Source organism: Oncorhynchus gorbuscha, unplaced genomic scaffold (genome assembly GCF_021184085.1).
Source record: "Oncorhynchus gorbuscha isolate QuinsamMale2020 ecotype Even-year unplaced genomic scaffold, OgorEven_v1.0 Un_scaffold_454, whole genome shotgun sequence".
In the NCBI taxonomy this organism is placed as follows: domain Eukaryota; kingdom Metazoa; phylum Chordata; class Actinopteri; order Salmoniformes; family Salmonidae; genus Oncorhynchus; species Oncorhynchus gorbuscha.
In genome coordinates, this window is record NW_025745294.1 from 588,175 (window position 1) to 615,397 (window position 27,223).

At 43.8% G+C, this 27,223-nt stretch overlaps 2 protein-coding genes and 1 pseudogene across 3 annotated transcripts in view; 1 reads left to right on the plus strand and 2 right to left on the minus strand.

Annotated features, from left to right (window-relative positions):
- LOC124018253 (tubulin-specific chaperone D-like) overlaps positions 1-12,050 on the minus strand; it is a 162,905-nt gene extending 150,855 nt beyond the window's left edge. The window contains 8 exon segments of the mRNA XM_046333519.1: positions 3,435-3,567; positions 4,812-4,867; positions 6,432-6,578; positions 9,781-9,882; positions 10,946-11,043; positions 11,152-11,202; positions 11,416-11,608; positions 11,919-12,050. Coding sequence (XP_046189475.1) covers positions 3,435-3,567; positions 4,812-4,867; positions 6,432-6,578; positions 9,781-9,882; positions 10,946-11,043; positions 11,152-11,202; positions 11,416-11,599 — 771 coding nt within the window. The 5' untranslated portion in view covers positions 11,600-11,608; positions 11,919-12,050.
- A 751-nt stretch (positions 12,051-12,801) lies between these two features.
- On the minus strand, positions 12,802-20,581 carry LOC124018260 (fructosamine 3 kinase related protein). 2 transcript variants are annotated; one of them, XM_046333524.1, is made up of 6 exons: positions 20,272-20,581; positions 18,269-18,420; positions 17,627-17,718; positions 15,724-15,797; positions 15,308-15,430; positions 12,802-13,633 (listed from the first exon to the last, which is right to left on the minus strand). In XM_046333524.1, exons 1-6 carry the CDS (start codon positions 20,410-20,412, stop codon positions 13,292-13,294), a joined length of 924 nt encoding a protein of 307 aa, XP_046189480.1. In that variant the 5' UTR covers positions 20,413-20,581; the 3' UTR covers positions 12,802-13,291. The 2 variants fall into 2 exon arrangements, with proteins under 2 accessions (XP_046189480.1, XP_046189481.1); XM_046333525.1 differs by having other exon boundaries at positions 20,277-20,413.
- LOC124018261 lies at positions 20,123-26,424 on the plus strand (annotated as a pseudogene).
- Positions 26,425-27,223: the final 799 nt, after the last annotated feature.

A 27,223-nucleotide genomic window follows, 5' to 3' on the forward strand; every position in this document is an offset into this window, starting at 1 on the left:
TCTTTAATCACTCCCCACTCTCTCAGTCTCTTTAATCACTCCCCACTCTCTCAGTCTCTTTAATCACTCCCCACTCTCTCAGTCTCTTTAATCACTCCCCACTCTCTCAGTCTCTTTAATCACTCCCCACTCTCTCAGTCTCTTTAATCACTCCCCACTCTCAGTCTCTTTAATCACTCCCCACTCTCTCAGTCTCTTTAATCACTCCCCACTCTCTCAGTCTCTTTAATCACTCCCCACTCTCTCAGTCTCTTTAATCACTCCCCACTCTCTCAGTCTCTTTAATCACTCCCCACTCTCTCAGTCTCTTTAATCACTCCCCACTCTCTCAGTCTCTTTAATCACTCCCCACTCTCTCAGTCTCTTTAATCACTCCCCACTCTCTCAGTCTCTTTAATCACTCCCCATTCTCTCAGTCTCTTTAATCACTCCCCATTCTCTCAGTCTCTTTAATCACTCCCCACTCTCTCAGTCTCTTTAATCACTCCCCACTCTCTCAGTCTCTTTAATCACTCCCCACTCTCTCAGTCTCTTTAATCACTCCCCATTTCTCAGCGGCTCTTTAAAGTTTTTGCTGCATTGGCCAAATTCAAAACGCAACTGTGCAAAACAACGATCTTACTAGAGCCCGTTGAAGCCCCTCGGGGCCGTCAGAACACACAGAGCCAGTTTTAAACGCTCTGAGCGCCACATAGAGAGAGAGAGAGAGAGACAAGCCGGTTTCCCCTCCCAGTCATATTACAGAGCACAGAGAGAAGGAGAGACTGTTCCGTAAACACGTAACGCCAGTGTCAACGCCAATAATATTCCTTTGATACACTGCTCGCTTGAGGGTTGCATTAAATTAGCTACTTAGACTGACGCAACACAAGAGTTGACCTGAAGAAAAATATACTGAAATACACTGTTATATCAAGGTGGTTGGTGAAACCACGACTATAGGACATAAAGACAAAGTGGAAGACAGTGAGGGACTGGGGATTAGTGTGGGCAGCAAGGCCATAGCACCTCTATTGGTAAAGTAATGACTACCAGCAGTATATCTATATACTACTACTACACTGGTAAAGTAATGACTACCAGCAGTGTATCTATATACTACTACTACACTGGTAAAGTGATGACTACCAGCAGTATATCTATATACTACTACACTGGTAAAGTAATGACTACCAGCAGTGTATCTATATACTACTACTACTACACTGGTAAAGTAATGACTACCAGCAGTATATCTATATACTACTACACTGGTAAAGTAATGACTACCAGCAGTATATCTATATACTACTACTACACTGGTAAAGTAATGACTACCAGCAGTATATCTATATACTACTACTACTACTACACTGGTAAAGTAATGACTACCAGCAGTATATCTATATACTACTACTACACTGGTAAAGTAATGACTACCAGCAGTATATCTATATACTACTACTACTACTACTACTACACTGGTAAAGTAATGACTACCAGCAGTATATCTATATACTACTACTACTACTACACTGGTAAAGTAATGACTACCAGCAGTATATCTATATACTACTACTACTACACTGGTAAAGTAATGACTACCAGCAGTATATCTATATACTACTACTACTACACTGGTAAAGTAATGACAACCAGCAGTATATCTATATACTACTACTACTACTACACTGGTAAAGTAATGACTACCAGCAGTATATCTATATACTACTACTACTACACTGGTAAAGTAATGACTACCAGCAGTATATCTATATACTACTACTACTACACTGGTAAAGTAATGACTACCAGCAGTATATCTATATACTACTACTACACTGGTAAAGTAATGACTACCAGCAGTATATCTATATACTACTACTACTACTACTACTACTACTACTACTACTACACTGGTAAAGTAATGACTACCAGCAGTATATCTATATACTACTACTACTACACTGGTAAAGTAATGACTACCAGCAGTATATCTATATACTACTACTACTAATACACTGGTAAAGTAATGACTACCAGCAGTATATCTATATACTACTACTACTACTACACTGGTAAAGTAATGACTACCAGCAGTATATCTATATACTACTACTACTACTACTACTACACTGGTAAAGTAATGACTACCAGCAGTATATCTATATACTACTACTACTACACTGGTAAAGTAATGACTACCAGCAGTATATCTATATACTACTACTACACTGGTAAAGTAATGACTACCAGCAGTATATCTATATACTACTACTACTACTACTACTACTACTACACTGGTAAAGTAATGACTACCAGCAGTATATCTATATACTACTACTGGTAAAGTAATGACTACCAGCAGTACACTACTACTACACTGGTAAAGTAATGACTACCAGCAGTATATCTATATACTACTACTACACTACTACTACACTGGTAAAGTAATGACTACCAGCAGTATATCTATATACTACTACTACTACTACTACTACACTGGTAAAGTAATGACTACCAGCAGTATATCTATATACTACTACTACACTGGTAAAGTAATGACTACCAGCAGTATATCTATATACTACTACTACACTGGTAAAGTAATGACTACCAGCAGTATATCTATATACTACTACTACTACTACTACACTGGTAAAGTAATGACTACCAGCAGTATATCTATATACTACTACTACTACACTGGTAAAGTAATGACTACCAGCAGTATATCTATATACTACTACTACTACACTGGTAAAGTAATGACTACCAGCAGTATATCTATATACTACTACTACTACACTGGTAAAGTAATGACTACCAGCAGTATATCTATATACTACTACTACACTGGTAAAGTAATGACTACCAGCAGTATATCTATATACTACTACTACACTGGTAAAGTAATGACTACCAGCAGTATATCTATATACTACTACTACACTGGTAAAGTAATGACTACCAGCAGTATATCTATATACTACTACTACACTGGTAAAGTAATGACTACCAGCAGTACATCTATATACTACTACTACACTGGTAAAGTAATGACTACCAGCAGTATATCTATACACTACTACACTGATCCCAGATCTGTTTGGGCTGTATAGCCAACCCCTGGGGATCTGGGATACCAGTTCCTAAAACAGGTCTGTGACCAGGCTAGCTAATTACCACCAGAGGTGTGTCTTCACATTCCCTCCCTCAGTCGTAAAACACTGACAACAGGTGCAGCACTAAAACACCTGCCAACCTGCCAAACCCACAGAGGCTCTGATCTCCCACAAACATGGCAGCCGTACATGTAGGCTCTTGTAAACTAGGCCTGGTCACTGCAACACACACACACACACACACACACACACACACACACACACACACACACACACACACACACACACACACACACACACACGAGGACAGACAAACTGTGTGTGACATACCAGAGACTGCAGGGACCCGTCCAGGATTACAGTACCTCCCATGGTCTGGTCACTGGCCTGAGAGATGGTGGTCAGACTCCAGTCCAGGAAGTCTCCTAGTCGCTTCAGCTTCACATCAGGACGTGTTACAAACCTGCAGAGACAGACAGTTAGATGACAACAGGCTAGGACCCCTCAGTAAACTGTAAACACAGACAGTTAGATGACAACAGGCTAGGACCACTCAGTAAACTGTAAACACAGTTAGATGACAACAGGCTAGGACCCCTCAGTAAACTGTAAACACACAGTTAGATGACAACAGGCTAGGACCCCTCAGTAAACTGTAAACACAGACAGTTAGATGACAACAGGCTAGGACCCCTCAGTAAACTGTAAACACAGACAGTTAGATGACAACAGGCTAGGACCCCTCAGTAAACTGTAAACACAGACAGTTAGATGACAACAGGCTAGGACCCCTCAGTAAACTGTAAACACAGACAGTTAGATGACAACAGGCTAGGACCCCTCAGTAAACTGTAAACACAGACAGTTAGATGACAACAGGCTAGGACCCCTCAGTAAACTGTAAACACAGACAGTTAGATGACAACAGGCTAGGACCACTCAGTAAACTGTAAACACAGACAGTTAGATGACAACAGGCTAGGACCACTCAGTAAACTGTAAACACAGACAGTTAGATGACAACAGGCTAGGACCCCCCAGTAAACTGTAAACACAGTTAGATGACAACAGGCTAGGACCCCTCAGTAAACTGTAAACACAGACAGTTAGATGACAACAGGCTAGGACCCCTCAGTAAACTGTAAACACAGACAGTTAGATGACAACAGGCTAGGACCCCTCAGTAAACTGTAAACACAGACAGTTAGATGACAACAGGCTAGGACCCCTCAGTAAACTGTAAACACAGACAGTTAGATGACAACAGGCTAGGACCACTCAGTAAACTGTAAACACAGACAGTTAGATGACAACAGGCTAGGACCACTCAGTAAACTGTAAACACAGACAGTTAGATGACAACAGGCTAGGACCCCTCAGTAAACTGTAAACACAGTTAGATGACAACAGGCTAGGACCCCTCAGTAAACTGTAAACACAGACAGTTAGATGACAACAGGCTAGGACCCCTCAGTAAACTGTAAACACAGACAGTTAGATGACAACAGGCTAGGACCCCTCAGTAAACTGTAAACACAGACAGATGACAACACACTAAGACCACTCAGTAAGCTCTGTGTGTGTGTGTGTGGTGCCTCGGTATGAACCTATTCATCTTCAAGTACAAGAACGCCCTCTTCTGGGTAAAACATGAAACGCATCACAAATGTTGTTGCCTTTAAAAAAAAAATAAAGTTGAATACTTACTTTGATACCAACACAGATGCAGCATCCCTGGACTTATCAGTGACCATCAGGTAAGACTGGAAACAACAACAGACCAGGGGTTAGTTACACACTCAATACATCATACAGGGACTGGACATAACAACAGACCAGGGGTTAGTTACACACTCAATACATCATACAGGGTCTGGACATAACAGACCAGGGGTTAGTTACACACTCAATACATCATACAGGGTCTGGACATAACAACAGACCAGGGGTTAGTTACACACTCAATACATCATACAGGGTCTGGACATAACAACAGACCAGGGGTTAGTTACACACTCAATACATCATACAGGGTCTGGACATAACAGACCAGGGGTTACACTCAATACATCATACAGGGTCTGGTTACACACTCAATACATCATACAGGGACTGGAAACAACAGACCAGGGGTTAGTTACACACTCAATACATCATACAGGGACTGGAAACAACAGACCAGGGGTTAGTTACACACTCAATACATCATACAGGGACTGGACATAACAGACCAGGGGTTAGTTACACACTCAATACATCATACAGGGACTGGACATAACAACAGACCAGGGGTTAGTTACACACTCAATACATCATACAGGGACTGGATATAACAGACCAGGGGTTAGTTACACACTCAATACATCATACAGGGACTGGACATAACAACAGACCAGGGGTTAGTTACACACTCAATACATCATACAGGGACTGGACATAACAGACCAGGGGTTAGTTACACACTCAATACATCATACAGGGTCTGGACATAACAGACCAGGGGTTAGTTACACAGTCAATACATCATACAGGGACTGGACATAACAACAGACCAGGGGTTAGTTACACACTCAATACATCATACAGGGACTGGATATAACAGACCAGGGGTTAGTTACACACTCAATACATCATACAGGGACTGGACATAACAACAGACCAGGGGTTAGTTACACACTCAATACATCATACAGGGACTGGACATAACAGACCAGGGGTTAGTTACACACCCAATACATCATACAGGGACTGGACATAACAGACCAGGGGTTAGTTACACACTCAATACATCATACAGGGACTGGACATAACAGACCAGGGGTTAGTTACACACTCAATACATCATACAGGGACTGGACATAACAACAGACCAGGGGTTAGTTACACACTCAATACATCATACAGGGACTGGACATAACAGACCAGGGGTTAGTTACACACTCAATACATCATACAGGGACTGGACATAACAGACCAGGGGTTAGTTACACACTCAATACATCATACAGGGACTGGACATAACAGACCAGGGGTTAGTTACACACTCAATACATCATACAGGGACTGGACATAACAACAGACCAGGGGTTAGTTACACACTCAATACATCATACAGGGACTGGACATAACAGACCAGGGGTTAGTTACACACTCAATACATCATACAGGGTCTGGACATAACAGACCAGGGGTTAGTTACACACTCAATACATCATACAGGGACTGGACATAACAGACCAGGGGTTAGTTACACACTCAATACAGGGACTGGATCTGGAAGGACACCACAGAACACTGACCAAGGCAGGAGAGTCTGGAATTAGTTACCTTGGCGACAGCCAGGATGCGGTCCATGATTGGCTCTCTTGTCTGGCTGGGGTCAGAGTTCAGGTGACCGTCAAGACGGGAGAGGTCAAAGGGTATCAGACAGGTCATGGACAGCCACAGCAGCAACATGTAGCGGGTCTCCCAGGTCTAACACAAGGGGCAGAAAGAGAGGGTTAGGGTTAGAGGTCAAAGGGTATCAGACAGGTCATAGACAGCCACAGCAGCAGCATGTAGAGAGTCTCCCAGGTCTAACACAAGGGGCAGAAAGAGAGGGTTAGGGTTAGAGGTCAAAGGGTATCAGACAGGTCATGGACAGCCACAGCAGCAGCATGTAGCGGGTCTCCCAGGTCTGACAGGAAGGGGCAGAAAGAGAGGGTTAGGGTTAGAGGTCAAAGGGTATCAGACAGGTCATGGACAGCCACAGCAGCAGCATGTAGCGGGTCTCCCAGGTCTGACAGGAAGGGGCAGAAAGAGAGGGTTAGGGTTAGAGGTCAAAGAGTATCAGACAGGTCATGGACAGCCACAGCAGCATCATGTAGCGGGTCTCCCAGGTCTGACAGGAAGGGGCAGAAAGAGAGGGTTAGGGTTAGAGGTCAAAGACCCTCAGACACATGGACCCACAGCAGCAGCATGTGCATACTTCTCCCTCTGACTCCTTGTTCAGAAAGACTGGGTTAGGGTTAGAGGTCAAAGGGTATCAGACAGGTCATGGACAGCCACAGCAGCAACATGTAGCGGGTCTCCCAGGTCTAACACAAGGGACAGAAAGAGAGGGTTAGGGTTAGAGGTCAAAGGGTATCAGACAGGTCATGGACAGCCACAGCAGCAGCATGTAGCGGGTCTCCCAGGTCTGACAGGAAGGGGCAGAAAGAGAGGGTTAGGGTTAGAGGTCAAAGGGTATCAGACAGGTGATAGACAGCCACAGCAGCAGGTCAGAGACCTGGGTGTGGTGACAGGACAAGGAACCTCTTAACGTTAGAGGCAGCCTATAGACAGGAGGTCAGAGGACCTGGTGGTGTGGTGCCAGGGCACAACAATCTCCACACTGACCCTCAACACAGTTGGGTGCCAGGGGTGCATACCTATACCTCCTGACTCCTTGTCAGAGACCTGGTGGTGTGGTGCCAGGACAACAACCTCTCCCTCACACGTTGAGGCAGCCTATAGGGAGGAGGTCAGAGACCTGGTGGTGTGGTGCCAGGACAACAACCTCTCCCTCAACGTTGAGGCAGCCTATAGGGAGGTCAGAGACCCGGCGGTGTGGTGCCAGGACAACAACCTCTCCCTCAACGTTGAGGCAGCCTATAGGGAGGTCAGAGACCTGGTGGTGTGGTGCCAGGACAACAACCTCTCCCTCAACGTTGAAACAGCCTATAGGGAGGAGGTCAGAGACCTGGTGGTGTGGTGCCAGGACAACAACCTCTCCCTCAACGTTGAGGCAGCCTATAGGGAGGAGGTCAGAGACCTGGTGGTGTGGTGCCAGGACAACAACCTCTCCCTCAACGTTGAGGCAGCCTATAGGGAGGTCAGAGACCTGGTGGTGTGGTGCCAGGACAACAACCTCTCCCTCAACGTTGAGGCAGCCTATAGGGAGGTCAGAGACCTGGTGGTGTGGTGCCAGGACAACAACCTCTCCCTCAACGTTGAAACAGCCTATAGGGAGGAGGTCAGAGACCTGGTGGTGTGGTGCCAGGACAACAACCTCTCCCTCAACGTTGAGGCAGCCTATAGGGAGGTCAGAGACCTGGTGGTGTGGTGCCAGGACAACAACCTCTCCCTCAACGTTGAGGCAGCCTATAGGGAGGAGGTCAGAGACCTGGTGGTGTGGTGCCAGGACAACAACCTCTCCCTCAACGTTGAGGCAGCCTATAGGGAGGTCAGAGACCTGGTGGTGTGGTGCCAGGACAACAACCTCTCCCTCAACGTCAGAAAGACAAAGGAGCTGATTGTGGACTACAGGAAATGGAGGGCTGAGCCACGCCCCCATTTACATGGACCTGGCTGTACTGGAGCGGGTCAAGAGCTCCAAGTCCCTCATGTGTCCACATCACTAAGGATCTATCATAGTTCACACACACCCCAACACAGTCGTGAAGAGGGCACGACAACGCCTCTTCCCCCTCACTTGAATCCCTATAGGCCTAATCTAGAACGTAAACAGTTGAATCCCTATAGGCCTAATCTAGAAAGTAAACAGTTGAATCCCTATAGGCCTAATCTAGAACGTAAACAGTTGAATCCCTATAGGCCTAATCTAGAACGTAAACAGTTGAACCCCTATAGGCCTAATCTAGAACGTAAACAGTTGAATCCCTATAGGCCTAATCTAGAAAGTAAACAGTTGAATCCCTATAGGCCTAATCTAGAAAGTAAACAGTTAAATCCCTATAAATCTAGAACGTAAACAGTCAAATCCCTAGGCCTAATCTAGAACGTAAACAGTTGAATCCCTATAGGCCTAATCTAGAACGTAAACAGTTGAATCCCTATAGGCCTAATCTAGAACGTAAACAGTTGAATCCCTATAGGCCTAATCTAGAACGTAAACAGTTGAATCCCTATAGGCCTAATCTAGAACGTAAACAGTTGAATCCCTATAGGCCTAATCTAGAACGTAAACAGTTGAATCCCTATAGGCCTAATCTAGAACGTAAACAGTTGAATCCCTATAGGCCTAATCTAGAACGTAAACAGTTGAATCCCTATAGGCCTAATCTAGAACGTTGAAACAGTTGAATCCCTATAGGCCTAATCCCTAGGCCTAATCTAGAACGTAAACAGTTGAATCCCTATAGGCCTAATCTAGAACGTAAACAGTTGAATCCCTATAGGCCTAATCTAGAACGTAAACAGTTAATCCCTATAGGCCTAATCTAGAACGTAAACAGTTGAATCCCTATAGGCCTAATCTAGAACGTAAACAGTTGAATCCCTATAGGCCTAATCTAGAACGTAAACAGTTGAATCCCTATAGGCCTAATCTAGAACGTAAACAGTTGAACCCCTATAGGCCTAATCTAGAACGTAAACAGTTGAACCCCTATAGGCCTAATCTAGAACGTAAACAGTTGAATCCCTATAGGCCTAATCTAGAACGTAAACAGTTGAATCCCTATAGGCCTAATCTAGAAAGCAACAAGAGGGTAAAAGCAATGCATACTCTACTTATGAATGTGTAATGTAATGTTTATCAATGTATAGTTTATGAAGGTACCCTTCAAGTAAAGGGTTATCCTTCCATTGAGGTCTTGTAACATGAGAAATCAGGGGGTCTAACATTAGCTACTGGGCTAGGAGGTGGTAGGCCCACCTTCTATTGACGACTCGTAACTAAGAAATTCTGGCTCACCTCTGGGTCTCTGGGGTCCTGACGACACAGGAGGTCCAGGACTGGCTGGACGTCAGCCACCTCATGGGGGAAGAGCTGCATGAAGATCTTATACCCTCTCACCTGGCCGAGACAAAAACACCTGAGTTACAGGAGTCTGCCTTGTCCCAACTGCTCAGGCTGAGAAAGCTGAGATACCACCACACTTCTAACTGTAGCCAGAGGCCATAGGGTAAGACACCACAGAATCAACACACACATCAGAACGCTGGGCTTCACAAACTGAAATCTTACTATCTGTGTGATGATGTAGATGAATCCATCTGTCTGTTACCTTGGAGTTAGATGAATCCATCTGGAGATGTAGATGAATCCATCTGTCTGTAGTTACCTTGGAGATGTAGATGAATCCATCTGTCTGTAGTTACCTTGGAGATGTAGATGAATCCATCTGTTTGTAGTTACCTTGGAGATGTAGATGAATCCATCTGTTTGTAGTTACCTTGGAGATGTAGATGAATCCATCTGTCTGTAGTTACCTTGGATGATGAATCCATCTGTCTGTAGTTATGAATCCATCTGTCTGTAGTTACCTTGGAGATGTAGATGAATCCATCTGTCTGTAGTTACCTTGGAGATGAATCCATCTGTCTGTAGTTACCTTGGAGATGAATCCATCTGTCTGTAGTTACCTTGGAGATGAATCCATCTGTCTGTAGTTACCTTGGAGATGAATGCATCTGTCTGTAGTTACCTTGGAGATGATGTTGATGAATCCATCTGCCTGTAGTTACCTTGGAGATGATGTAGATGAAGCCATCTGCCTGTAGTTACCTTGGAGATGAATCCATCTGCCTGTAGTTACCTTGGAGATGATGTAGATGAATCCATATTTCTGTAGTCACCTTGGAGATGATGTAGATGAATCCATATTTCTGTAGTCACCTTGGACATGATGTAGATGAAGCCATCTGCCTGTAGTTACCTTGGAGATGAATCCATCTGCCTGTAGTTACCATGGAGATGAATCCATCTGTCTGTAGTTACCTTGGACATGATGTAGATGAAGCCATCTGCCTGTAGTTACCTTGGAGATGAATCCATCTGCCTGTAGTTACCTTGGAGATGAATCCATCTGCCTGTAGTTACCTTGGAGATGTAGATTAATCCATATTTCTGTAGTTACCTTGGAGATGATGTAGAGGAATTTGAAGCCCATGTGTACCAGAAGAGGAGGAGACTGTTCACTCCTGATGAGCTCCAACAGCAGGTTCAACATCCACTCTGTGGTCACAGGAAAGAAACACTGTCATCATCGTGCTACCCTAACAAGCCCATGTTTCACTAAAGCAGAATAGCATGTGATGTGCTGTGTGTGTGTGGTGTTGTTACCCAGATGTGGATCCAGAAGATGGGGCTGCTCCTGATAACGGTCCATTATCACTGTAGAAGAAGAAAAAGAACTGGTCAACATAAAGTTGTTGACTTTTCTTTCACTGCTTATGATTGTGGAATGTCTAAGTTATGAATGTATTAAAACTGATGTCTGTAGATAGTACACGCATTTAGGCCTAAAGCCCACAGACTGTTCCATGCAAGACTGGATCAAGTTGGCCACAACAACAACAGACTAAACACGTAGAGTATGAATCTCACCGAGGAACCTCTCTATGGCTGACTCCAGTGTCACGATGTTCTCGTGAACCACTGGTAGGCTGGAGATCAGGGCTCGAATCTCAGTGCTCTCGGTAAAACCTCCCAAGACACTGGCTTTAGCGATCACCTCGGGCTCCCCGCCGCCGCCTCCATCCTCCCCGGAATCCATGTCGGTCTGGGCCATTATACTTGCCTAGATTACCGGTACATTTCATGCACTTGGGTTATCTGAATGTCTACTGTCCAATGTTTAAACACACGTCTACATAATAGCTAGCAAGTGTAGCTAGCTTGCCTTGAAGTTTTGATAGCTAGATGAGAAAGGTGTGACTTTTAGCATGGGCGTGTCAATGATTTGCGTTATATTCATGCCGATACCAGCCAATGATGCTAGCTAACTAGCTAGTGCTGTTGGTTGGCAAGTTGCAATAGAAATCAAACAGAATTTGAGTGAACACACACAGCTCATACATTTTATTATCGTAGGCATATGAATGGCATACCTGTAGTTGTGAAAATTCTGTCCGGAAAATGTATTATTATAACTTGAGATAATGATGATCACGCAGTGGCCGAGGTCTGTTATCTGTTGTGAAGTTTGCACGTTGCTACACCCTACAGTACGTTATGCGATTGGGGACAAAAAAAAAAAAGCGTTTCGTTAATGAGAGATGCGCCACACCAAAGAGGTTCACGCGTCAGACTTATTCAGAGGTGGAAATATTATCTCACCTCATGTATATTATGAAAATAGAAATAAAAATACACTGAGTCTACAAAACATTAACAACCCCTGCTCTTTCCATGACCAGGTGAATCCAGGTGAAAGCTATGATCCCTTATTGATGTCACCTGTTAAATCCACTTCAATCAGTGTTGATAAAGGGGAGGAGACCTGGTTAAAGAAGAATTTTAAGCCTTTGAGACAACTGAGACATGGATTGTGTATCTTGCCATTCAGAGGGTGAATGGGCAAAACAATTTAAGTGCCTTTGAACGGGGTGTGGTAGTAGGTACCAGGTGCACCGGTTTGTGTCAAGAACTGCAACGCTGCTGGGTTTTCCACTCTCAACAGTTTCCTGTGTGTATCAAGAATGGTCCACCACCCAAAGGACAACCAACTTGACACAACTGTGGGAAGCATTGGAGTCAACATCAGTCAGCATCCCTGTGGAATGCTTTCAACACCTTGTAGAGTCAACATCAGTCAGCATCCCTGTGGAATGCTTTCGACACCTTGTAGAGTCCATGGCCTGACGAATTGAGGCTGTCCTGGGGGGAAAAGGGGGGTGCAACTCAATATGAGGAAGGTGTTCTTAATGTTTTGTAAACTCAGTGTATAGTGCACTTTATTAGGTTATTGTCCTTATTGAGGTATTCAACACATGGTCACAGTAGAGGAAGTAATGTACTTTATTTAGCATTGCATTCTTAGTATTAACACAGCTTTTAACAAAGCTAACTGTTACAACTCAAACAGATCACAACCTTGCTTGCTGTTATGTTTATTTAAGCAAATGGATGTGCAATACTCTATGTTTAGTCTTACACTAGAGCATTAAAATCACTTCTGCTTTCAAATAGCTGTGGAATGTTAGCTCAAACATTTTTATTATTTCTCAAGCATTTCAAGATCAAGAGGAATATGGAATGGGTTTCGTGGAATCTCTCTTCTATACCATAGGATCATAGTTGTCTTGTTTCTTTCTTTTCAGAATAACTAATATTATGACCCAAAAATGATTTGTTCCTTTCTGGATGGAAGACTTTGTGAGGTCATTCAAGCTGGTCAGTGTCATTGGTGTGTCTATGTTTTACAGAGCATTGTGGGTAGTGTAGTTGTACATCATGCTACTGGTACATATATGATCAGTGGTCAGTATTTGACCAGATCCTTCATGATCCTCAGCGAGGACCCTCTGTATCCTCCACCAAAGTGATTCCAGTGGTTCAGATAGTGGAACAGTTGATACAGCTGATTCCTCTTCTCAAACCCCGGGGCCTTGGGGATCTTGTTGTGGTACCCAGAGTAGAAGGAGTCGCTGAACCCTCCGAACATCCCGGCGATGCCCAGCTCGTACTCAGCGTGGCCATAGAAGGAGGCGGGGTCGAAAATGACAGGGCCGTCGGGACACTCTGCTACGTTCCCCCCCCACAGGTCCCCGTGAAGCAGGGCGGGGAACACCTCCATGTCGGTAAATAGCTGAGGGATTTTCAGCTAAGGAGAGGAGATATCAGACAGAAGATCAATCACCCATGAAGTCCTCTCAGATCTCAAAAAGTACATAAGGCATAAGAGTAAGGGCTTGGTTTGGAATCGGAGATAGTATAGAACCTTATGGAGCTGGTGCTGTTGTCTGTGTTATTGTTACCTGTAGCTTGTACCATAGTTACCTAGTTATCTTGTTACCTGTAGCTTGTACCATAGTTACCTAGTTATCTTGTTACCTGTAGCTTGTACCATAGTTACCTAGTTATCTTGTTACATGTAGCTTGTACCATAGTTACCTAGTTATCTTGTTACCTGTAGCTTGTACCATAGTTACCTAGTTATCTTGTTACCTGTAGCTTGTACCATAGTTACCTAGTTATCTTGTTACCTGTAGCTTGTACCATAGTTACCTAGTTATCTTGTTACCTGTAGCTTGTACCATAGTTACCTGTAGTTACCTAGTTATCTTGTTACATGTAGCTTGTACCATAGTTACCTAGTTATCTTGTTACATGTAGCTTGTACCATAGTTACCTAGTTATCTTGTTACCTGTAGCTTGTACCATAGTTACCTAGTTATCTTGTTACCTGTAGCTTGTACCATAGTTACCTAGTTATCTTGTTACCTGTAGCTTGTACCATAGTTACCTAGTTATCTTGTTACCTGTAGCTTGTACCATAGTTACCTAGTTATCTTGTTACCTGTAGCTTGTACCATAGTTACCTAGTTATCTTGTTACCTGTAGCTTGTACCATAGTTACCTAGTTATCTTGTTACCTGTAGCTTGTACCATAGTTACCTAGTTATCTTGTTACCTGTAGCTTGTACCATAGTTACCTAGTTATCTTGTTACATGTAGCTTGTACCATAGTTACCTAGTTATCTTGTTACCTGTAGCTTGTACCATAGTTACCTGTAGTTACCTAGTTATATTGTTACCTGTAGCTGAGACCATAGTACCCTGTAGTTACCTAGTTATATAGTTACCTGTAGCTGGGACCATAGTACCCTGTAGTTGTAGTCACCTAGTTACCTGTAGCTGGGACCATAGTTCCCTGTAGTTACCTAGTTACATAGTTACCTGTAGCTGGGACCATAGTTACCTGTAGTTACCTAGTTACATAGCTGCCTGTAGCTGGGACCATAGTTACCTAGTTACATAGTTACTTGTAGCTAGGACCATAGTTACCAAGTTACATAGTTACCTGTAGCTGGGACCATAGTTCCCTGTAGTTACCTAGTTTCATAGTTACCTGTAGTTACATAGTTATATAGTTACCTGTAGCTGGGACCATAGTTACCTGTAGTTACCTAGTTACCTGTAGCTGGGACCATAGTTCCCTGTAGTTACCTAGTTTCATAGTTACCTGTAGTTACATAGTTACCTAGTTATCTTGTAGCTGGGACCATAGTTACCTGTAGTTACCTAGTTACATAGTTACCTGTAGCTGGGACCATAGTTACCTAGTTACATAGTTACCTGTAGCCGGGACCATAGTTCCCTGTAGTTACCTAGTTTCATAGTTACCTGTAGTTACATAGTTATATAGTTACCTGTAGCTGGGACCATAGTTACCTGTAGTTACCTAGTTACATAGTTACCTGTAGCTGGGACCATAGTTACCTAGTTATCTTAGTTACCTGTAGCTGGGACCATAGTTACCTAGTTACATAGTTACCTGTAGCTGGGACCATAGTTCCCTGGCCTCTCTGTCTCCATAAGACTTCTCCACCATGTTGAGTTGGTGCTGTAGTCTGTGCTGAGAGTAGAATGTCACCCAGTCACTCTGCCACTCATTCTCCTGATGAGAGACAACGAGAGGTTAGAAAGTGGAACTCTGATAAAAGTCGTTAAAAATAGGCAGTTGTTCTCACCCAGTTGGTCTTTAAATCCCATGTTGAAGGTACAGAGACATTGATGGTTTAACCAGACTTGGAGCTGTATATAGAGTGTGGAACTATCTTTATTTAGATTTATAGCATACAGTTTAAATCCCACGTTACCACATATTCCAGTCTCGTATTCACTAGTGGGGAAAGGTGGAAATCTAGTTGTGCCTCCCAATATCAGACGATCTGTTGCATAGTAGCTCACCTGAGGGAGGTATCCACAGCAAGTGGGAACCTGGAACCCAAACTGGTCAATGACAGGAACATCAGCTCCTTTTCCTGTTTACATTTAAATGACAGGAACATCAGCTCCTTTTCCTGTTTACATTTAAATGACAGGAACATCAGGTCCTTTTCCTGTTTACATTTAAATGACAGGAACATCAGCTCCTTTTCCTGTTTACATTTAAATGACAGGAACATCAGGTCCTTTTCCTGTTTACATTTAAATGACAGGAACATCAGGTCCTTTTCCTGTTTACATTTAAATGACAGGAACATCAGGTCCTTTTCCTGTTTACATTTAAATGACAGGAACATCTGGTCCTTTTCCTGTTTACATTGAAATGACAGGAACATCAGGTCCTTTTCCTGTTTACATTGAAATGACAGGAACATCAGGTCCTTTTCCTGTTTACATTGAAATGACAGGAACATCTGTTCTTTTCCTGTTGGTACATTGAAATGACAGGAACATCAGCTCCTTTTCCTGTTTAACAGAAATGACAGGAACATCAGGTCCTTCTTCCTGTTTAATTGAAATGACAGGAACATCAGTTCCTTTTCCTGTTTACATTGAAATGACAGGAACATCTGGTCCTGTTCTCCTGTTTACATTGAAATGACAGGAACATCTGGTCCTTTTCCTGTTTACCTGAAATGACAGGAAATCAGGTCCTGGAACCCAAACTGGTCAATGACAGGAACATCATCCTTTTCCTGTTTACATTGAAATGACAGGAACATCAGGTCCTTTTCCTGTTTACATTTAAATGACAGGAACATCAGGTCCTTTTCCTGTTTACATTGAAATGACAGGAACATCAGGTCCTTTTCCTGTTTACATTGAAATGACAGGAACATCAGGTCCTTTTCCTGTTTACATTTAAATGACAGGAACTTCAGCTCCTTTTCCTGTTTACTGTCACGCCTTGGTCATTGTATTTTGTGTTTTCGTTATATTATTTGGTCAGGCCAGGGTGTGACATGGGTTTATTTATATTGTGTTTTGTCTTGGGGTTTGTAGTATTTGGTATATATCAGGATTGATTAGGGGTGTTGTAAGGCTTGGCTGTTGTATGAAGAGAGTTCTCAATCAGAGTCAGGTGATTCTCGTTGTCTCTGATTTAATGAACCATAATTAGGTAGCCTGGTTTCTGTATTTGAAAACGGTGATTGTTCCGGTCTATCTGTGTAGTTTCACAATAGGCTGTAAGACAGGTTTTACAATTTTGTACACATGTGTCACTTTTTCTATTAAAGTCATGAGTAACCACTAATTTCGGTCTCAATCTTTCTACAAACAAGAACACCTTACATTTAAATGACAGGAACATCAGGTCCAAGTTTACATTGAAATGACAGGAACATCAGCTCCTTTTCCTGTTTACATTGAAATACAGGAACATAGCTCCCATGTTTACACCCTAAATGACAGGAACATAGCTCCTTTTCTGTTTAGTTGAAATGACAGGAACATCAGCTCCTTTTCCTGTTTACATTGAAATGACAGGAACATGCTTTTTCCTGTTTACTTTTTATGAAGGAACATCAGCTCCTTTTCCTACATTGAAATGACAGTTTGAACATCAGCTCCTTTTCCACATAAAAACCGAAAATGACAGGAACATCAGGTCCTTTTCCTGTTTACATTTAAATGACAGGAACATCAGGTCCTTTTCCTGTTTACATTGAAATGACAGGAACATCAGCTCCTTTTTCCATATCCATTTAATAGAGTGGTGAGTGAAGGCATGCAGTCGTCTGATGTTGTGTACGTGAGAAAGTTAGACTTCTAAACTGTTTTAAACTGTATGAATTGTTTTACCCCAAAATCAATCAATCAATCAAATGAATGAAGGAATGAATGAATGGACTAGGTGAGTTACCAACTGTCTGCTGTTCCTTGTTCTGTCTGTCCCTGCGTCTCTGGTTATGTAGGTGCAGGTCAGCCAGACGCTCTCCCAGCTGCTTAGAGTGCCTGGGGGAATCAAACGGACAATCATTAACACACTCAATCATCACAATGAAGTCTGACATAACAATAATACTTTACTAATACATACAGAAGAAGAACAACAGGAAGAAGAAGATAAAGGAAGAAGAAGATTAAGAAAGAAGAAGATTTTTATTTATTTTTAAAATTTATTTTACCAGGCAAGTCAGTTAAGAACAAATTCCTATTTTCAATGACGGCCTAGGAACAGTTGGTTAACTGCCTGTTCAGGGGGAGAACGACAGATTTGTACCTTGTCAGCTCGGGGATTCGAACTTGCAACCTTTCAGTTACTAGTCCAACGCTCTAACCACTAGGCTACCAGGACAGGAAGATGAAGATAAAGAAAGAAGAAGAAGAACAGGAAGAAGATTAAGAAAGAAGAAGAAGAACAGGAAGAAGAAGATTAAGAAAGAAGAAGAAGAACAGGAAAAAGATAAAGAAAGAAGAAGAAGATAAAGGAAGAAGGTGAAGAAGAAGAAGGAAAGAAAGGTCAAAGACGTGTATTAAACAGTGTATGAGGAGATCCTCTTACCTGCTGAGACCCCTCATGTCAACATGTTCCATGACGAACACAGCCCCTCCTGTATCCAGCTCTATCACCTTGACAGGCTTGGGGACCTTCACTGTGTCTGTCATGACAATGGCTTCCAAGCTAGCCAACTCCCCATCAAACATACGCTTCGCCTGGGGGACGAGGATAAGACGTGATGATCATCATGACATTGACCAAGGAATTACACCATACCTTTGTGATGAAATGTATTGTACAGACCAAGTGATGACACCAGTGGAGGCTGCTGGAGGCAGGATGGCTCATAATAATGTCTGAAATGGAGTTTAATGACTGGAATGGGATGGTATCAAACGCATGGTGTATACATTTGATGCCATTCCATTAACTCCATTCCGGCCATTATTGTGAGCCGTCCTCCCTTCAGCAGCCTCCACGGGACTACACCTACCATGGAAGTAATCTAGCAGCCTCCACTGGACTACACCTACCATGGAAGTAGTCTAGCAGCCTCCACGGGACTACAACTACCATGGAAGTAGTCTAGCAGCCTCCACGGGACTACATCTACCATGGAAGTAGTCTAGCAGCCTCCACGGGACTACAACTACCATGGAAGTAGTCTAGCAGCCTCCACGGGACTACAACTACCATGGAAGTAGTCTAGCAGCCTCCACGGGACTACACCTACCATGGAAGTAATCTAGCAGCCTCCACTGGACTACACCTACCATGGAAGTAGTCTAGCAGCCTCCACGGGACTACAACTACCATGGAAGTAGTCTAGCAGCCTCCACTGGACTACACCTACCATGGAAGTAGTCTAGCAGCCTCCATGGAAGTAATCTACCAGGACTACAACTACCATGGAAGTAATCTAGCAGCCTCCACTGGACTACAACTACCATGGAAGTAGTCTAGCAGCCTCCACGGGACTACAACTACCATGGAAGTAGTCTAGCAGCCTCCACGGGACTACACCTACCATGGAAGTAGTCTAGCAGCCTCCACGGGACTACACCTACCATGGAAGTAGTCTAGCAGCCTCCACGGGACTACACCTACCATGGAAGTAATCTAGCAGCCTCCACGGGACTACACCTACCATGGAAGTAGTCTAGCAGCCTCCACTGGACTACACCTACCATGGAAGTAGTCTAGCAGCCTCCACGGGACTACACCTACCATGGAAGTAGTCTAGCAGCCTCCACGGGACTACACCTACCATGGAAGTAGTCTAGCAGCCTCCACGGGACTACACCTACCATGGAAGTAGTCTAGCAGCCTCCACGGGACTACACCTACCATGGAAGTAGTCTAGCAGCCTCCACGGGACTACACCTACCATGGAAGTAGTCTAGCAGCCTCCACGGGACTACAACTACCATGGAAGTAGTCTAGCAGCCTCCACGGGACTACAACTACCATGGAAGTAGTCTAGCAGCCTCCACGGGACTACAACTACCATGGAAGTAGTCTAGCAGCCTCCACTGGACTACACCTACCATGGAAGTAATCTAGCAGCCTCCACGGGACTACACCTACCATGGAAGTAGTCTAGCAGCCTCCACGGGACTACAACTACCATGGAAGTAATCTAGCAGCCTCCACGGGACTACAACTACCATGGAAGTAGTCTAGCAGCCTCCACGGGACTACAACTACCATGGGAGTAGTCTAGCAGCCTTCAGAGAAGGCAGTTCATGACTTGTCAGAGGTCAGGATTAGGACTGCCCATCACATAACACCCTCCAGCTCTGTGCACAACAACAGCGCTCTGATGTCGACCATCACATGACTGGATGGCTCTATTGTGAATCCTAGTCCTTTGCTCTCAGAGTGCTGACTACTGTCATTCATTTGATAGCGTGTAGCCAAATAGCCTGCAACAAAATATGGTTTGATATTTCTAACAAATGATCCTTATTCGGCGACTATTTTACAGTGCTAATCTATTTTGAGTGACTTCATATGTCAATGTAAAGGCATGCAGTATGGAATTAGTAACGAAGTAAATGAAGAACCTGACTCTTGTGGTTGATCTTGACAAACACTCTCCCGTGGTCAGTGTCAAAGCTCTGTCCCTGGCTGATACAACCTCCTCCAGAATGGCCAGTTGACTTCAGCATGGATGTTCCCAGCTCCTTCTTTAGCTGAGCTTCCATGGCTGTTCTCCAAGATGCTCTCCAAACGCTTGAAGAAGAACCTATTGTTCTTGTTTGACTCCCAAACTTCTTTAGGGTTGACTCCCACTCTTGTAGCTGTTTATGTTTTGACAACTGGGTGGAAGAAGGCGTGGCTTGTTTTCGAAGGAACGGAAGTGATTCAATGTTTTGGTTCCGGGTCCGTCGGTGATGAAATAACTAATGAGAAATTGGATTTGCAAAGATTTGCTTCTTATTTGTGCAAACATAGCAACTAAAGTTGATCATATGAGCGTCGCCATGGTGTCGCAGTAAGCTGGAGAGGCTTGATTGCTAGCTAACTAGTCTCGACAAGTTTGATACGGATCAAGTCTTTGTTGGTTTATACGAAATGTGTTTGCTGCTCGGTGCAACCGGTGTTGGAAAAACTCTTCTCATGAAACGTTTACAGAATATCCTTTCAAATTAACCAGCATTGAGATTAATTTAGCAAGCAAACAAGATAATAAGCTAACGTTTGCTAGCTAGCAATTATGACCATGGATGCGTCTCAATAATCAGTTGCTTCCTTTCCTCGTATCCTCTTCTTCCTCTCCTTCATCTAATGACAGTTTTCCAATACACATCCACCTTATTCTTCTTCTCACCTATCCTGTGTTTTAATATCAGTGCAAATGAAGAAGGAGAGGAGACTTGAGAAGAAGCAGCCCATGTCTCACTTCAATATGTATCTTCAGAGTACATTTCCATGCTACAGTGTCTATTTAATCACCCTTAACAGACTATTCACAGCTCATTGTGAGAGATGGCACAACTGATTTAGGGGAACCCCTGTTACTCTACCTACGGTGAGTCCATTCGGTATTCACCACAGTGATTGTTGTGTCAGTCACCATTTGAGGGTGTTTTAAACAGAAAGGGTCTCCCTCTGTTACAGGTGGGCACCAACCTGACAGACCTGACTCTGAAGAGGAAGAGGGTGACTGTGAGAGAGCTGGGAGGCTGTATGAGTCCTATCTGGCCCAGTTACTATACAGACTGCTCCTCTGTCATCGTGAGTCCAGAACCACATCCATACAGTGTATAAGTCTCCTGAGTAGTGCAGCTGTCTAAGGCACTACAGTCCCTGGTGCGAATCCAGGATGTATCGCATCCGGCTGTGATTGGGAGTCCCATAAGGAGGCGCACAATTGGCCCAGCATCGTCTGGGTTTGGCCGGGGTAGGCCGTCATTGTAAATAAGAATTTGTTCTTAACTGACTTGCCTAGTTAAATAAATGTAAAATAAAAAATTGGAGTTAATATATCTACTCTGAAGAAGAAGAGGGTGACTGTGAGTGAGCTGTGGTGGGTCAATACATCTCTCTTATTGTCCATAGACATTTTATGAATTAAACCTTTACACATTCAGGTTTGACCAATTGAGATCAATTGTCTTTAGCAAGAGAGCCCTAGTCCAAGATGGCAGCAGCATGAGAACCACGTCATCACATCTGTACAGGAAGACGTTCCTCTCAATTTGGAAATAATTCCTTGTAAATATTTAGAATAACCTCAATAATACTTTGTACACATATTCCATCGATGGTTTAAGTTTAATGCAAAAATAGTCCATATTTCTATATGATTAATAAGCAAAGCTCCTCTGATCAGAAATAGGGATCAACCAGGGATATGAACAGGCTAATATCACTGCAGTACACAGTAGACCATCAGCCCACTAAACTGGGAGATCGAACAGGCTAATATCACTGCAGTACACGGTAGACCATCAGCCCACTAAACTGCGAGATCAACCAGGGGTATGAACAGGCTAATATCACTGCAGTACACGATAGACCATAGACCATCAACCAGCCTAATATCACTAAACTGGCAAGTCAGTTAAGAACATATTCTTATTTTCAATGACGGCCTGGGAACAGTGGGCCTGTTCAGGAACAGTGGGTTTGAACCTTCCGTTACTATGGGGTACCAGGCTAATATCACTGCAGTACACAGTAGACCATCAGCCCACTAAACTGGGAGATCAACCAGGGGAACTAATATCACTGCAGTACACTTCAGCCCACTAAACTGGTTACTAATAAACCACTCTACTGCCATCAGCCCAGTACAGGCCCACCATAAACTGGGAGATCAACCAGGGATATGAACAGGCTAATATCACTGCAGTACACGGTAGACCATCAGCCCAATATCAGCCCAGGGGTATGCAGTACACGGTAGACCATCAGAGCTAAACTGGGAGATCAACCAGGGATACGAACAGGCTAATATCACTGCTAAACTGGGAGATCAACCAGGGGCTAATATCACTGAACAGGCTAATATCACTGCAGTACACGCAGTAGACCATCAGCCCACAAACTGGGAGATCAACCACTAAACTGGGAGATCAACCAGGGGATCAACCAGGGATATGAACAGGCTAATATCACTGCAGTACACAGTAGACCATCAGCCCACTAAACTGGGAGATCAACCAGGGATAATATCACTGCAACAGACCATCAGCCCACTAATGGGATCACTGAACAGTAATATCACTGCAGTACACGGTAGACCATCAGCCCACTAAACTGGGAATATCACTGATCACGGTAGACCATCAGGGGGAGATCAACCAGGGATATGAACAGGCTAATATCACTGCAGTACACGGTAGACCATCAGCCCACTAAACTGGGAGATCAACCAGGGGAACAGGCTAATATCACTGAACAGGCTAATATCACTGCAGTACACACAGGTAGACCATCAGCCCACTAAACTGGGAGATCAACCAGGGGTATGAACAGGCTAATATCACTGCAGTACACCATCAGCCCACTAAACTGGGAGATCAGACCATCAGCCCACCATAAACTGGGAGATCAACCAGGGGTATGAACAGGCTAATATCACTGCAGTACACGGTAGACCATCAGCCCACTAAACTGGGAGATCAACTAACTGGGAGATCAACCAGGGATATGAACAGGCTAATATCACTGCAGTACACGGTAGACCATCAGCCCACTAAACTGGGAGATCAACCAGGGGTACGAACAGGCTAATATCACTGCAGTACACAGTAGACCATCAGCCCACTAAACTGGGAGATCAACCAGGGATATGAACAGGCTAATATCACTGCAGTACACAGTAGACCATCAGCCCACTAAACTGGGAGATCAACCAGGGAATATCACTGAACAGGCTAATATCACTGCAGTACACAGTAGACCATCAGCCCACTAAACTGGGAGATCAACCAGGGTTACGAACAGGCTAATATCACTGCAGTACACGGTAGACCATCAGCCCACTAAACTGGGAGATCAACCAGGGGTATGAACAGGCTAATCATCTGTGCATTCTGCATAATTTCATGCTTGTCGACTGCAGGCATTTAAAATCAAATCATTGTGTTTGTTCTCTATATAGTTCATGGTGGACTCTGCTAACACCACCCAGACCTCGACCTCGTCGTCCTGTATCCAGCTCCTGTCTGTCCTCTCTGCTGAACCTCTCCACACAGCCTCTGTCCTGGTTATCTTCAACAAGAGGTCCTGTCTGTAGTAACACACTACACTGCACATTCTCTGGCCAAGATCACAGTGGATTTTTGAGACAAAACATTCAGATAGAAGCGTAATGAATAGATGTGACACGATCCCTTATTCTCTACATGACAGACAATCAGGTTCTGTTCAGCAAAATACAGTTCTATCTGAATGTTTTTGCAACATTGCACCTTACTGGACAGACTCCTGGCTACGAACCAGACGTACAGTCAGGTGCATAAATATTTGGACATTGAACAAGTTATCATTTTGGCTCTGTACGCCACCACATTGGATTTGGAAAGAAACTATATGAGCTGAATGTGCAGACTTTCATCTTTAATTTGTTGCCAGGTCGCAATTGTAAGTGAGAACTTGTTCTCAACTTGCCTACCTGGTTAAATAAAGGTGAAAAAAAAATCAAACATTTGAGGGTATTTAACTCCAAATCTGGTGAACGGTGTAGGAATTATACCACTTTTTTTATTTTTTTTTTATTTTTTTATTTAACCAGGCAAGTCAGTTAAGAACACATTCTTATTTTCAATGACGGCCTGGGAACAGTGGGTTAACTGCCTGTTCAGGGGCAGAACGACAGATTTGTACCTTGTCAGCTCGGGGGTTTGAACTCGCAACCTTCTGGTTACTAGTCCAACGCTCTAACCACTAGGCTACGCTGCCGCCCCCACTTTTAGGGGCTCAAAAGTAATTGGACAAACATAACAATCAATTAAATTGTGAGTTTTAATACTTGGTGGCACCTCCTTTGCATTTGGCTGAATCTGGGCAGATAATAACATTAGTCCTAAACCATTCAGAATGAATCCTGCTGCTTGTCATCAGTCACATCATCAATAAATACAAGGGAACCGGTTCCATTAGCAGCCATACATGTCCACACCATAACACCACCTCCACCATGCTTCACAGATGAGGTGATATTCTTCGGATCATGAGCAGTTCCTTCCCTTCTCCATAACACCACCTCCACCATGCTTCACAGATGAGGTGGTATGCTTCAGATCATGAGCAGTTCCTTCCCTTCTCCATAACACCACCTCCACCATGCTTCACAGATGAGGTGGTATGCTTCAGATCATGAGCAGTTCCTTCCCTTCTCCATAACACCACCTCCACCATGCTTCACATATGAGGTGGTATGCTTCAGATCATGAGCAGTTCCTTCCCTTCTCCATAACACCACCTCCACCATGCTTCACAGATGAGGTGTTATGCTTCAGATCATGAGCAGTTCCTTCCCTTCTCCATATTCTACTCATCATTCTGGTACAAGTTGATCTTTGTCTCATCTGTCTGATGGACATTGTTCCAGAACTGTCCATGCTTTTTTTAGATGTTGTTTGGCCAACTCTAATCTGGTCTTCCTGTTTTTGAGGTTTACCAATGGTTTACATCTTGTGATAAACCGTCTATATTTACTAAGGTGAAGTCTTCTCTTGAATGTTGACTCTGACACAGATACACCTGCCTCCTGGAGGGTGTTCTTCATCTGGTCAACTGTTGTGAAGGGGTTTTCTTCTCCAGGGAAGGAATCTTTCTGTCGTCCACCACAGTTGTTTTGTGTGGTCTTCTGGGCCTTCTGGTGTTCCGGAGCTCACCAGTGTGTTCTTTCTCTTTAAGAATGTACCAAATAGTTGCTTTGTTCACACCTAATGTTCTAATCTCTCTGATGGGATTGTTTATAGATTATTCAGCCTTGCTTCACTGGCAGTGACAGCTCTCTGAACTTCATATTGAGGGTTAACAGCAACAGATTGCAAATGCCACACTTGAAATCAACTCTCGACCTTTTTATCTGCTTCCTGGTAAATAAACGAATGAGGGAATAACACACACCTGTCCATGGAACAGCTGAGCAGCCAACTGCCCAACTACTTTTTGGTAAAGACCCTCAAATTAAAGCATATTCATCATCTAATTTCAACTCCAAAATGCTGCGCTAGACAGCTACAATAATAATAACTTGGTCAATGTCCAAATATTTATGGACCTGACTGTATCCAATTCCTCCCAATATACTCCCACATTAAATGCTGCTCCCCCCCCCCCACCTCGTTGCATGACTATCAACAAACTGTTTCTCTCCCTCCCTGATTGCCTGATTGTCATCCCACTCTTCTCCTCGGGATCTCCATTGTACCATGAGTCTAGTAGAGATACACTTTATTTGCCTCCTTTACATAAATTAAACAGTGCCTCTCCCTCGCTTTGCAAATGTCTTAACCCTTTCTCCTCCCACCCTTCCTCCAGGGACCTCCCTTGTACCATGAGTCTCGTAGAGATGATGTCACTGTTCAGGATGGATGACATCATCGCCTCTGCCACCCAGCCAATCACGACCCTGGAACTGAGCGCTCGTTCCGGACAGGGACTCCAGGAGGTGTTGGGCTGGCTGGACTCCACCCTAACTGACTGACAGAGTGATGTCATAGAAGCATCTTCCTTCCAAGAAGCAGTTCCTCATTGCTGGTGCTTTCAAGACAACTGGGGACTCTGGGAAAAATACGAGGTCAAATCATGACGTCAGTGATTTTCAGGTCAGAAAGTCGGTGCTGTAGGAGGCCCGAGTTCCCGAGTTGGAACTTCAAGTTGGATGACCGTTGAAAAAATAACAGTTATCTTGAACGCACTGAAGTCCGAGATTTCTGAGTTCCCAGTTGCTTTGAACACGCTGAAGTCCGAGATTTCTGAGTTCCCAGTTGCTTTGAACACACTGAAGTCCGAGATTTCTGAGTTCCCAGTTGCTTTGAACACACTGAAGTCCGAGATTTCTGAGTTCCCAGTTGCTTTGAACGCACTGATGTCCGAGATTTCTGAGTTCCCATTTGCTTTGAACACACTGAAGTCCGAGATTTCTGAGTTCCCAGTTGCTTTGAACACACTGAAGTCCGAGATTTCTGAGTTCCCAGTTGCTTTGAACGCACTGAAGTCCGAGATTTCTGAGTTCCCAGTTGCTTTGAACGCGCTGAAGTCCGAGATTTCTGAGTTCCCAGTTGCTTTGAACACACTGAAGTCCGAGATTTCTGAGTTCCCAGTTGCTTTGAACGCACTGAAGTCCGAGATTTCTGAGTTCCCAGTTGCTTTGAATGCACTGAAGTCCGAGATTTCTGAGTTCCCAGTTGCTTTGAACGCGCTGAAGTCCGAGATTTCTGAGTTCCCAGTTGCTTTGAACACACTGAAGTCCGAGATTTCTGAGTTCCCAGTTGCTTTGAACACACTGAAGTCCGAGATTTCTGAGTTCCCAGTTGCTTTGAACGCACTGAA